Below are 13,815 nucleotides of genomic sequence, written 5' to 3' on the forward strand. Positions count from 1 at the left end.
CCTGAAGTCAGCGAGACCACGAATCCACCAGAAGGAAGAAACTCCGGACATATCTGAACATCTGAAGGAACAAACTCTGGATACACCATCTTTAAGAACTGTAATACTCACTGTGAGGGTCTGTGGCTTCATTCTTGAAGTCAGTGAGACCAAGAACCCACCAATTCCGGACACAGTCCTAGCTACTCATCTGCTTCAGCCTCCCAAGTACGTGGGACTACAGGCATATGCCACCACACCCAGCTAGTTTTTGTATTTTTAGTAGAGACGGGGGTTCACCATGTTGGCCAAGTTGGTCTTTTACTCCTGACCTCAAGTGATTCGCCCATCTCGGCCTCCCAAAGTGCTGGGATTACAGGTGTGAGCCACCATGCCCGGCCTTTTTTCTGCTCCTTTCTCTTCTCTCCTGGTGTTTTCTTTATACATATTTGGTGTGGTTAATGGTGCCCTTCATTTCTCTGAGTCTGTTCATTTTTCATTTTAGTTTTTTCTCCGTTATTTGGATTGTATAATTTCTATTGGTCTGTCCCCAAGCTCGCTAATTGTTCTGCCAGTGTAAGTACGCTGTTGAGCCCCTCTAGTGAATTTCGCTTTTCAGTTATTGTACTTTTCAGCTCTAGATTTTCCATTTGGGTCTTTTAATTAATAATTTTTTTCTGTTTCTTAATATTCTCTATTTGATGTGACACTGTCACTATACCTTCCTTTACTTTTTAAATTATATTTTCCTTTCGTTCTTTGAACATATTTATAGTGGCTACTTTGAAATCTTTTTTTTTTTTTTCTTATTTTGAGACAGAGTCTCACTCTGTCGCCCAGGCTGGAGTGCAGTGGCGCGATCTTGGCTCACTGCAACCTCTGCCTCCCAGGTTCAAGCGATTCTCCTGCCTCAGCCTCCTGAGTAACTGGGACTACAGGTGTGTGCCACCACACCTGGCTAATTTTTGTATTTTTAGTAGAGACAGGGTTTTACCATAATGGTCAGGCTGGTCTTGTACTCCTGACCTTATGATCTGTCCACTTTGGCCTCCCAAAGTGCTGGGATTACAGGCATGAGCCACTGCACCTGGCCTACTTTGAAACCTTTGTCTGTTGAATCTAACATCTGGCTACTTTCACAGGCAGTTTCTCTTGTTTGCTTTTTTCCAGCATGTGTGTCATACTATCCTATTTCTTTGCATTTCTCACAACTTTATACTGGAAGCTGGACATTTTAGATAATACATTGTTTAAACTCGGTATTGGCCCCTTTGGGGATTGTTTTTGTTATTTTTGAGACAGAGTCTCGCTCTGTCACCCAGGCTGAAGTGCAGTGGTGCTATCTCGGCTCACTGCAAGCTCTGCCTCCTGGGTTCACACCATTCTCCTGCCTCAGCCTCCCGAGTAGCTGGGACTACAGGCGCCGCCACCACGCCCGGCTAATTTTTTGTATTTTTTAGTAGAGATGGGGTTTCACCGTGTTAGCCAGGATGGTCTCGATCTCCTGACCTCATGATCTGCCCGCCTTGGCCTTCCAAAGTGCTGGGATAACAGGCGTGAGCCACTGTCCCTGGCCGGTGATTGTTATATGCTTATTTATTTGTATAGTAACTGACTGGATTTTTATTTATTTATTTATTTATTTATTTATTTATTTATTTTTTGAGGTGTAGTGTCGCTCTGTTGCCAGGCTGAAGGGCAATGGCACGATCTTGGCTCACCGTAACTTTCGACTCTCTGGTTCAAGCGATTCTCCTGCTTTAGCCTCCCAAAGTAGCTGGTACTACAGGCACATGTCACCCTGTCCAGCTAATTTTTGTATTTTTAGTAGAGACGGGGTTTCACCACGTTGACCAGGATGTCTGGATCTCCTGACCTCATGATCTGCCCACCTTGGCCTCCTAAAGTGTTGGGATTAGAGGTGTGAGCCACCATGCCTGACCTGAATTGTTTTGGTGAAGTCTGTCTTCTTCCTCTGTCCCTTCCCTGTAGTATAAAGCCCCAGATGTTGCCCCTCCATGCATGCAGCCTTGGGTGCTAACAGTTACCTTGGAATGACTGTAGTTGTACAAGGGCTTTCATCATTCTCTTATCCCTGACTTCACATAACTTTTAAGACCCTTTAGTTTCTGGCTGATTGCTTTATTGTTTTCAACATACGTCACTCAACAGACTGATGTGATTATTTTGACAGGATTGCTCCCAATGTCAATATCTGAGGTTTTTTTTTCTGACCCCAAGAGGCCTCCTCCCAGCTTTGTAGTCCTCTCTGCAAACTAGCCCAGCCTATAGTTTAGTTTACATCTCCAATGAATTGGCTTATCTCCTCCCAGTTGTCTTTCTACTGCTGTATCTAAAACACAGGTTCAGTTGCTTGCTGCTTGCAGAATCCAATTAACAAGAGCAAGGTCTGGTATAAAGTGACTTTTTTTTTTTTTAAGAGGGAGTCTCACTCTGTCGCCCAGGCTGGAGTGCAGTGGCGTGATATCTTGGGTCACTGCAAGTTCGCCTCCCGGGTTCACGCCATTCTCCTGCCTCAGCCTCCCAAGTAGCTGGGACTACAGGCACCTGCCACCACGCCCGGCTAATTTTTTGTATTTTTAGTAGAGACGGGGTTTCACCGTGTTAGCCAGGATGGTCTCAATCTCCTGACCTCGTGATCCGCCCACCTGGACCTCCCAAAGTGCTGGGATTACAGGCGTGAGCCACTGCATCCCGCCTAAGGTGACTTTTTTTTTTTTGAGACGGAGTCTTGGTCTGTCCCCCAGGCTGGAGTGCAGTGGCCGGATCTCAGCTCACTGCAAGCTCCGCCTCCCGGGTTCACGCCATTCTCCTGCCTCAGCCTCCCGAGTAGCTGGGGCTATAGGCGCCCGCCACCTCGCCCGGCTAGTTTTTTGTATTTTTTAGTAGAGACAGGTTTCACTGTGTTAGCCAGGATAGTCTCGATCTCCTGACCCAGTGATCCGCCCGTCTCGGCCTCCCAAAGTGCTGGGATTACAGGCTTGAGCCACTGCGCCCGGCCCTAAGGTTACTTTTTATTCCAAAGTTTAGCTTCGGGGGAAGTACAGGCTTTCTGCCTTTAAGGGTACTCCTCCTTTGGAGTAGAAAGCAAGCACTTTTAAAGGGGGCATAGGCTGGGCGCGGTGGCTCACCCCTGTAATCCCAGCACTTTGGGAGGCTAAGGCAGGCAGATCACCTGAGGTTGGGAGTTCGAGACCAGCCTGACCAACATGTAGAAACCCTGTCTCTACTAAAAATACAAAATTAGCCAGGTGTGGTGGTGCATGCCTATTATCCCAGCTACTTGGGAGGCTGAGGCAGGAGAATCACTTGAGACCGGGAGGCGGAGGTTGTGGTCAGTGAGCCAAGATTGTGCCATCATTGCATTCCAACCTGGGCAACAAGAATGGAGCTCTGTCTCAAAAACAAGGGCCTAACATGAATGGGACATGGCGGGTTGGGGGGAAGCGAGCAGTTGCAGGGGTCTGTGTGTTAGCTTGGTGCCTTATCTAGCAGGTGATCAAAGTGGTGACTGCTGGTTTCTTTGTGAGCAGGCATACGTTGGGTTGTGAATCTACTGTTATCTCTTGAGACAACCTCCTAGTGGGCAGGTGTTCTGCTCTGGAGCTTCTAAGCACATAGTTGATCTACCCCTGTAGGGAGTGTCTGATGAAGCGAAGGTAAAAGGCTATAATTGTATTTCTTTTTTTTTTCTTTTTTTTCTTTTTTTTGAGATGGAGTCTCGCTCTGTCGCCCAAGCTGGAGTGCAGTGGTCCGATCTTGGTTCACTGCAAGCTCCACCTCCCAAGTTCAAGCAGTTCTCCTGCCTCATCCTCTCGAGTAGCTGGGATTACAGGCATCTGCCACCATGCCCGGCTAATTTTTTTATTTTTAATAGAGACAGTGTTTCACCATGTTGGCCAGGCTGGTCTCAAACTCCTAAACTTAGGTGATCAACCTGCCTCGGCCTCCCAGAGAGTGCTGGGATTACAGGCATGAGCCACCACGCCCAGCCTATAATTGTATTTCTAAAGAGCTAAGTAGGAAGTGGGAAAAAGGAAGATAAAAAGAGAGAGAAAACAAAGAATTTAAAAATAATTAAATAATTGAGGCCAGGTGCAGTAGCTCATGCCTGTAATCCCAGCACCTAGGGAGGCTGAGGTGGGCAGATCACTTGAGGTCAAGAGTTTGAGACCAGCCTGGCCAACATGACGAAACCCCATCTCTACTAAAAATACAAACATTAGCCTGGTGTGGTGGCATACGCCTGTAATCCCAGTTACTCGGGAGGCTGAGGCATGAGAATTGCTTGAACCCAGGGGGCAGAGGTTGCAGTGAGCTGAGATGGTGCCACTGCACTCCAGCCTGGATGACAGTGAGACTCTGTCTCACAGAATAATAATAATAATAATGATTAAAGTGGAGGTACTCAGTTACACTTCCACTCTTTTTGAAAGCACTGTGAGGCTCGAACTCCACACTCTCTTCCAGATGAAGTCAGTTCATTTAGGAAGAGATTTGGTGCTCTGTTTTATGGCCTCTTTCTATTCCCAAGCAAAGTTTGTGAGCATGGCTATGGAGCTGTGGGTGGAGACAATGGCACTCTTCCAAGTGATACCCCCACTTTAGAAACAGCGCACTCGGTTTTGGAGGGAGATGGGGCAGTAGCCTCTGGTCTTCTTGGCATACTTGGCATACTTCTTGGCATTTCACTAACATGGCATCTTTATGGTCTGGGGAAGAGGTGATTTGGGACCCCATAATTATTATTATTATTATTTGAGATGGAGTCTTGCTTTGTCACCCAGGCTGTAGTGCAGTGGCTCGATCTCAGCTCACTGCAACCTCCGCCTGCTGAGTTCAAGTGATTCTTCTATCTAAGCCTTCCAAGTAGCTGGGATTATAGGCACCCATCACCACACCCAGCCAATTTTTGTATTTTTAGTAGAGACGCGGTTTCACCATGTTGGCCAGGCTGGGTCTCAAACTCCTGACCTCAAGTGATCCACCCACCTCGGTCTCCCAAAGTGCTGGCATTACAGGTGTGAGCCAACACACCTGGACTGGGCCCCATAATTTTTAGCAGTCCTGTACCCAAAGTAGAACCTACATCCTAGTACCCTGGGCTAGGTGGAAGAAGGGAACTCCCACTTCTTGCCTGCACTCTCCTGAAATGTAGCCTCAACAACAGGCAGCAGGATGAGATCTGCCAGTGTCCTGCCCTCCAAAGAAGATAACCTTTCAACTGGAAGTTGCAGGGAAACAAAGGCCTGTGTTCTTGCCTTCAGTGGCCTGGAGTAGAATTTTTGTCTCACTTAGGTGGGCTGGAGAAAGGTGGCAGTTGGTCATGATTCGTGTACCACTGACTCTTACCGTTCTTACCAAAGTTTAGATTTTCTCAAATAAATGTTTCTTCTGTCAAAAGACAAAATTATAACACATTTTGTTTAAATATCTCAATTGGGTTTATTGTGATTCTAGCATTGGGCAACACTTCATTCTGTAAAATAGAATAAGTGTTCTAATGAGTGAAGCAGAGGAGATTAGCTTTATAGACAGAAAAAGGGTTGGATAAAGAAGAAAAAAAGAATAAAAAGTGGATTGGTCTCATTTAATAGGGTTGCTCCAGAAAAAAAGTGGATTGGTCATTTTAGGGTGGGGACAGGGAGACAGAATAATGGAAAAATAAGCTGATTGGTTAACATCAGGTTACTTCAGATGAAAGATTAAAACAGAGAGAGCTTCATACGATGTCAGTTGAAACTGGCCTGTTTGGGAAATTAGGCTGTTACCTCTTTCAGTCTCTTGATTTCTAGAAAGGCCAGATGGCAGCTCAGTTTCTGTTTGGTGAGCATTAGTGACGCCATTATGATTTTTAGTCTGGACTATTGGGCCTAGTGTTATGAGATCTTTGGGGTGTCACTTTTCTGACCAGAAACATCTGTGGCTGATGGCGCCTTTGCCTGAGTTTTACTTGGGCCCGCTGGGCTTGTTCTGTGCACAGTCTGGCATTGCACTCATATTACCAGCCTGTATCCCATGCCTGCCAAGGGAGAGTCAGGCATGGAGCGACGAGGGGTATGGGAGCGAACATGGGGTCCAGCCATTGTGCAGTCAAGACACTCTAGTTGCTGCAGCGGGGTGGGCAGCTCCAGGTGCCGGCATGGGTACTGGTCCTCTGCAAAGCTACGGCCAGATCAGGTGCACCTCAGGCAGCTTCCACTGCTGGCACCAGGGAACACTGGGGAAGCTTGGAGATGCCAGCAACCACAGCGCCCCAAACAGGGAGTCACCGCCCTGGCTTGGGGAGCTCCCAGGTCTGGGATCCTTGAAGGGCCACAGCTCTTCTCTCCTCTTCACATGCAATGTGGTGAGAAAGGGGCATCTCAGCTCCTAATATGTTTGTGTTACAGTTCTTTCAGCCTCACCATTCAGTGAGTCCCGAGTTCTTGTCCTGTGACCAGGAAGAGGTACGCAGACAAGTGAAGGGTAAGCAAGAGGAGGAGGAGTTTCTTTGAGAGAACAGCTCAGGCTGGATGTGATGGCTCATGCCTGTAATCCCAGCACTTTGGGCGGCCGAGGTGGGTGGATCACGAGGTCAGGAACTCGAGACCAGCCTGGCCAACATGGTGAAACCCCGTCTCTACTAAAAATACCAAAAAATATTAGCCAGGCCTGATGGCATGTGCCTGTAATCCCAGCTACTGGGCAGGCTGAGGCAGGAGAATCGCTTGAACCCAGGAGGTGGAGGTTGCAGTGAGCCAAGATCATGCCACTGCACTCCAGCCTGGGTGACAGAGCAAGACTCCGTCTCAGAAAAAAAGAGAGAACAGCTCAGAGGAGGTCCGCAGGGGCCACCTCCCTTCCATAGACAGGGTGTCTCGTGGAGTATTCAGCCCCACTTGATGAGTGCTGAGCTCTCAGCAGAGAGGGTAGCTCCTCTGCAGCTAGTCATCCCATTGTCTGTTCTGCTCTGGCTAAGCGCAGGGGCTTAAACAGGAGTAAGTACCTGCCGATTGCTCCATGGGCAGGCCCAGAAAAGGCACCACAAGTTCCCACTCTGGTCTATGGGACTAGCAGCCAGGCCCCCAACCTTCAAGCCCTCCCTGGCCCGAAGGTGGGGCCTCACCGGGGACCCGCCCCCTTCTGCCCAGTAGCCTGTCTGCCTCCTGCTCAGGCCCAGGCTGCTCATGCCACGTTGCACATGCAGGCCAGTGCCAAGCTGCCCTCCGCTCCCCCTCAGCTTAAACTCTCCCCATCCTGCGCTTGTTGTAGCCCAAAGTCCGGAGGGGGACAAAGTGGCAGGGGGCTGGTGTGTCATTGCTGCCCCAAACATGCATACACCTGGCCGGGCTTTTACCACGCCTGGGCTCATTTGGCTCTGAGATTGGAGCTGGGGGTGGGGGTAATAGGGAGAGACCAGTCAATGGGAACAGACACCCCTGAGCCTGCGGGGGCAGCTGGGGCCTCTCCGGCCTGGCTCTGCTTTGGGGCACCTCTTTGCCTGCCCCTTTGCGCCTGACCATGCTGCTCACCCACCGGCAGGTGACAGCCTGGCCCCATCCTAGCAACCTCCAGGGCAGTGGGTTCTGGGCGGGGCTCCCAGGGGCCAGCTCTGGGGACTGTGCTTCCTCACCTCGCCTTCCCCACAGCTGAGGCAGATGTCCGGAGTGGTGGAGGGTCCCGGCCTGGGGGCGGCTCCTGACCATGCGAAGGTGGGCGTGGTCTGGCCAGCTGCTTCAGGGACGTGGGGTACAGGGTTCCAATGGTGCCACTGCTCTTCTGCAGCTGCTGCTGCCATCACCGCTCACATCTCCCTGCTGCTGCCAGCGCGATGGTAGCGGCTGCTCCGGATGGCCCACAGCTGTCATCACTAGTGCAGGAGTTTAGTCCAAAACAATGGCCTCCTATAATTTTTATTTAAAAATTTGAAGGTCATTTTCTCTTAGCACCATTTCCAGAGACTTTGTTTTTTGGAGTTGAAGCCTTGCTCTGTAGCCCTGGCTGGAGTGCAGTGGCATGATCACGGCTTACTGCAGTCTCTGCCTCCCTAGCTCAAGTCATTCTCCCAAGTACCTAGGACTACAGGTGCACACCACCACACCTGGCTAATTTTTTGTAGTCTTTGTAGAGACAAAGTTTCACCCTGTTGCCTAGACTGGTCTTGAACTTCTGAGCTCAAGGGATCAGCCCACTTTGTCCTTCTAAAGTGCTGGAATTACAGACGTGAGCCTGGCCACTGAGGGAAATGGGAGGCTTACAGAGCTCCTTATGGTGTCATGTTGGATGTGGAACCAAACAGGATTACATTTTATATTTAATTGTTATGTCTTTTTAAATTTGAAACATTTTCTCACTTTGTTTTTCGTGACTTTGACTTTTCTTTTCTTTTTTTTTTTTTTGAGAGGGAGTTTTGCTCTTATTGCCCAGGCTGGAGTGCAATGGTGCGATCTTGGTTCAACGCAACGTCCGCCTCCCGGGTTCAAGCAATTCTCCTGCCTCAGCCTCCTGAGTAGCTGGGATTACAGGCATGTGCCACCATGCCCAGCTAATTTTGTATTTTTAGTAGAGACGGGGTTTCTGCATGTTAGTCAGGCTGGTCTTGAACTCCTGACCTCAGGTGATCCGCCTGCCTCGGCTTCCGAAAGTACTGGGATTACAGGCGTGAGCCACCACATCTGGATGACTTTGACATTTTTGAGGAGTAGGGGCCATGTTTATTTTATTTTTTGCAGCATAGAATAATTTATTGCAAAAGAAAAATAGTATTTTGAAAGTTAAGTGCAGAATAGGCAGTATACCCTGAGAGAGAGAGGATTCAGGGCAGGCTGCTCATAAGGATAAGACAGCCTGGGCCATGTGTTTTATAAAATGTCCCTTGGTTTGGATTTTTCTGATGTTTTCTCATGAATAGATTTAGGTTATACATTTTTGTCAGCAATACCACATAAGTGATATGCCCTCAGTGCATGGTATCTGGAGGTTCACAGTATAATATACTAGGTGTTATTTTAATTTTGAACAGTTCTTTCCACAAGCATACACTGAATGTCACATAGTACTTTTTTTTTTATTACTAGTCAGGTTGAATTTTATGTATGCTAATGATATGGAAGGGGGACAGGGAAGTACTGGGTAAGGGAGGATGTGGCCTCTGGCTAGGGCTCCACCTTCAGACCTGTGCCCATGGACCTAGGCAAGAACAAGCACTGCTGCCTTCGTACCCAAATGTTGCATTTCCCAAGACCACCCTGGCCTGCCACTCCCCCATCCTGTGTCTATAAAAACCCCTGAGACCCTAGCAGGAACACAGATAAGAGGCTGGATGTTGAGAGGAACACATCGGCAAAAGAAGAAACAAGCAGCTGGACATTGAGAGGACGTCAAGGGGAGCATGCCAGCAGAAGAGCACACTGACAGACGCCAGCATGCCAGCAGGCCATCGACTGGCAGAACGAGGTGGAGTTTGGCCAGGACAGCTGGAGGAGAACCCGGACCGCCGAGTGGCCGGACTCCAGGGGAAAACCGTCTCCCTTCTGGTTCCCCATCTGCTGAGAGCTACTTTCACTCAATAAAACCTTGCACTCATTCTCCAAGCCTATGTGTGATCTGATTCTTCCGGTACACCAAGGCAGGAACCCTGGGATACAGAAAGCCCTCTGTCCTTGCGATAGGGCAAGGGTCTAATTGAGCTAACACAAGCTGCCTACAGATGGCTAAAAGAGCACCCTGTAACACATGCCCACTGGGGCTTCAGCTGTAAACATTCAGCCCTAGATACTACCGTGGGGTCGGAGCCCCACATTCTGCCTGTCTGTATGCTCCCCTAGCGGTTTGAGCAGTGGGGCACTGAAGAAGCGAGCCACATCCCCATCAAACGCCCTGCGAGGGGGACAAGGGAACTTTTCCCATTTCACTAGTGGTTATTTATGTGATTATTTTGTAAATATATGGGATTACATTTACATACATATATAAATGAATTTGCTGAATTATCTATGAGATTGATTTTGTTTTACCTATTCTAATATTGTTGGGTTTTATTGATTCAAAGAACTCTTTATATATGAATGCTATTAATCCTTTGGCATGAATATTGCAAATGTTTTCCCTAGTTTATTGTTTGCTCTTTAATTTCTTATGACTTTTTAAAACATCTCGAAGTTTAAAATTTTTATGCAAACTGAACTATTAGTATTTTCCTGTATGGTTTCCACCTTTGATATCATGCTTAGAAAAGCCCTTCCTCTAAGATTACAGAAATATTTTTTCCTACTACCTACTGATTTTCTTTTTGTTTCTCAAATAGGTACATTTGCAGGAGCACATGGGTGAAAAGTATACAACTTACAGTGTGAAAGCTCGCCAGTTGAAATTTTTTGAAGAAAACATGAATTTTTGAGTGTTTGTCCTAATCTGCTGCCGGAATTAAAGACCTATTTTTAGAGATTTTTGGCTTAAAAAACAAGGGCAAACAGTCATTTGGAAGCCATTCACCACTGTTTTATATCTCTTTTTATATCTCTTTGGGGTCTTCCTACAGAAAAGAAATTGGACAGCAGAATAATATGAAGCAGGATCACGAAAGAAAAAAAACTTTGGCTTTCATATTCTGAGGACAAATCTGTTGTTTGTTTGATTACTGTTTACTGAGCCTTAATCCACCAAGTTTATATCTAGAATTTTATTTTTTTAAGGTACTGATTAGCTTAAACATAGGGCTTGAAAAATTTTGGATTGAAATTTTTTGGATTGAAAAATTTTTTTTTTTTTTTTGAGACAGTCTTACTCTGTCACCCAGGCTGGAGTGCAGTGGTGCAATCTCAGCTCACTGCACGCTCTGCCTCCCAGGTTCATGCCATTCTCCTGCCTCAGCCTCCCAGGTAGCTGGGACTACAGGCGCCCGCCACCACGCCTGGCTAATTTTTTTGTATTTTTAGTAGAGACGGGGTTTCACCATGTTAGCCAGGATGGTCTCCATCTCCTGACCTTGTGATCCGCCCGCCTTGGGCTCCCAAAGTGCTGGGATTACGGGCATGAGCCACCATGCCTGGCCATAAATTATAAAATTTAAAAAAGTCAATTCACAGTTCTAGAAATAGATTTAAAGAATATGAAGTTCTGTCTAGTACTTGAGCAGCTGAATTTCTTTTCTACACATTGATGGACTTTTAATATTTTCTCATTTAATATAAACCTCATCTAGGGTATATACAAATTAAAACTGAGATACATTGCCTTTGTAAATTAGTATGTTTTTACATAATGGTCTTGTTAGATTTATTTTTCCATCAGTGAAAACATTTCTTAAACACAAATTTCATTTCGGTTTAAGCAATTTGTAAGCAGTCTAGTTTTTGGATATATTTAATGTTTGTCTCCTGAAGTTTGTCTTCATGTACTTTAAGATATTAGTTGTCGTTCCATGTTTTAAATGTATGATTATATATCACATATTTTATTAGTTAAATGTTTAAGAAGAGGTAATACCCATCTAGGAAAGAAATTTTATAAAGTTAAATACAAGTCTTGAATAGTACATTTTCACTTCTGTATTCGAGGGACTCTAAAAATAAATATTGCTCCAGAAATGTTTTCAGGTGGTTTTTTTTGAGACAGCATTTCATTCAGTCAGGCTGGAGTGCAGTGGCATAATCTCAACTCACTGCCACCTCTACTTCCGGGGCTCAAGTGATACTCCCGCCTCAGCTTTCCTAGTAGCTGGGACCATGGGTGTGTGCCACCACACCTGGCTAGTTTTTGTATTTTTTGTAGAGACAGGGTTTCACCATATTGCCCAGGCTGGTCTTGAACTCCTGGGCTCAAGCAATCCACTCACCTCAGTCTCCCAAAGTGCCGGGATTATAGGCATGAGCCACTGTGCCCAGCCCTGTTTTCAGTTTCTATAACTAAAAATATATCTTTGAAAATTATACACACACACAGAAATACTCTAATGAAATGTTCCCTTTACAGCCACTTAATGAATTTTTTTTTTTTTTTTTTTTTTTTTTTGAGACCTGTCTCACTCTGTCACCCAGGCTGAAGTACAGTGGTGCAATCTCGGATCACTGTAAGCTCTGCCTCCTAGGTTCACTCCATTCTCCTGCCTCAGCCTCTTGAGTAGCTGGGACTACAGTTGCCCGCCACCATGCCCGGCTAATTTTTTTGTGTTTTTTTAGTAGAGACAGGGTTTCACTGTGTTAGCCAGGATCGTCTCGCTCTCCCGACCTTGTGATCCGCCCGCCTCGGCCTCCCAAATGCTGGGATTACAGGTGTGAGCCACCGCGCCTGGCACACTTGACAAATTTTTATTTAGAGTTTACTATGTGCCAGGTTCTCTGCCAGGAGCTGGGGATATAGTGGTGAATAAAACAATGCTTCCTGCCCTTTTACAGTGCTCACAGCCTGGTTTCTGATAACTCTTATTTTCACTTTGAAGGGTTTGCTAGAACTCAACTTGCAAAACCATCAAGTCCCAATGCCCAGTTGGGAACAAATCTTTGGCAAACTTGGTATCCTTGAGCTATTCCTTTCCTTGCATGTTTTGGAAATCCACATCTTTCTGGACAGTCATCAATTTTACTTACTTTTTCTAATTTATTGGTGTAAAGCAGGTATTTTACTAGAATTAATCTCACCCGTATTTTTTTTTTTTTTTTTTTTTTTGAGACAGGGTCTTGCTCTGTTACCCAGCCTGGAGTGCAGTGAGGTGATCATAGCTCACTGCAGCCTTGACCTCCTGGGCTTGTGATCCTCCCACCTCAGCCCCTTAAGTAGCTAGGACCACAGGCATGCACCACCACACCTGGCTAATTTTTAAAATTTTTTGTGGAGAGGAAGTCTGTGTTGCCCAGGCTAGTCTCAAACTGCGTTCAAGCAGTCCTCCTGCCTCGGCCTCCGAAAGTGCTGGGATTATAGGCATGAACCACACCTGACCTCCCCCATACTTTCTTATTCCCATGTTGTATATTTTTATTTTGTTTAAACATTGATCCTGTTTTCTTCCCACTTTTATCGTTCTTTTTTACTTGAGTGCTTAATTCATCTTCCTAAATTAATTTAAAAACTCATCTTTAAGACTATACATTTTCTTCCCAATATAATCATTCTTTTTTTTTTTTTGACACAGAGTCTCATTGTTGCCCAGGCTGGAGTACAGTGGTGTGATCTTGGCTTACTGCAGCCTCTGCCTCCTGGGTTCAAGTTCCCCTCCCTCAGCCTCCCGAGTAGCTGGGATTACAGGAACATGCCACCTGTAATCATGTAAACATGCCACGCCTGGCTAATTTTTTTATTTTTAGTAGAGATGGAGTTTCACCATGTTGGTCAGGCTGGTCTTGAACTCCTGACCTCAGCTGATCCGCCTGCCTTGGCCTACCAAAGTGCTCGGATTACAGGCGTCAGGCACCATGCCTGGCCTAAAGTGTCAATAATTCTGATTTTGGTTTTCTCTTTTATAAGTTTTGATTTCCATAGACTTATAAAGCAAAGGAAGTTATATGTCCTTGCTCTGGCTATACTGCAGTGTTACTGAATATCACCTGCACAACCTTTACTTCTTGCAGTTTTTTTTTCCTGTTGTTTAGTACATTATCCATTATTGGAATGGCCTTATAGGCATTCAATAACGGTGACATGTTAAATACAAAATCACTTCTCTATTAAATTTTATTCAAGGTTTTATATAAGATCTGCTAAATGGAACTTTGTGATGGAAATGTTTTATATGGTAGCCACTATTCACATAGCTCTTGAGCCTTTGAATCATGGCTAGTTTGATAAGAGTTTTATATTTTAATTAAATAGACATGTGTCTAGTGGCACCATATTGTA

The 13,815-nt window shown here is 46.0% G+C and overlaps 1 protein-coding gene across 3 annotated transcripts in view; it reads left to right on the top strand.

Annotated features, from left to right (window-relative positions):
* The window catches only part of NEK4 (NIMA related kinase 4), a 71,930-nt gene extending 61,368 nt beyond the window's left edge, over window positions 1-10,562 (top strand). For all 3 annotated transcript variants that reach the window (XM_025375921.1, XM_025375922.1, XM_025375924.1), the window contains one exon: window positions 10,289-10,562. In XM_025375921.1, coding sequence (XP_025231706.1) covers window positions 10,289-10,381 — 93 coding nt within the window. In that variant the 3' untranslated portion in view covers window positions 10,382-10,562. The remainder of the gene's footprint in view (window positions 1-10,288) is intronic.
* The last annotated feature ends 3,253 nt before the right edge of the window (window positions 10,563-13,815 follow it).

This window comes from Theropithecus gelada, chromosome 2 (assembly GCF_003255815.1).
Source record: "Theropithecus gelada isolate Dixy chromosome 2, Tgel_1.0, whole genome shotgun sequence".
Classification (NCBI taxonomy): domain Eukaryota; kingdom Metazoa; phylum Chordata; class Mammalia; order Primates; family Cercopithecidae; genus Theropithecus; species Theropithecus gelada.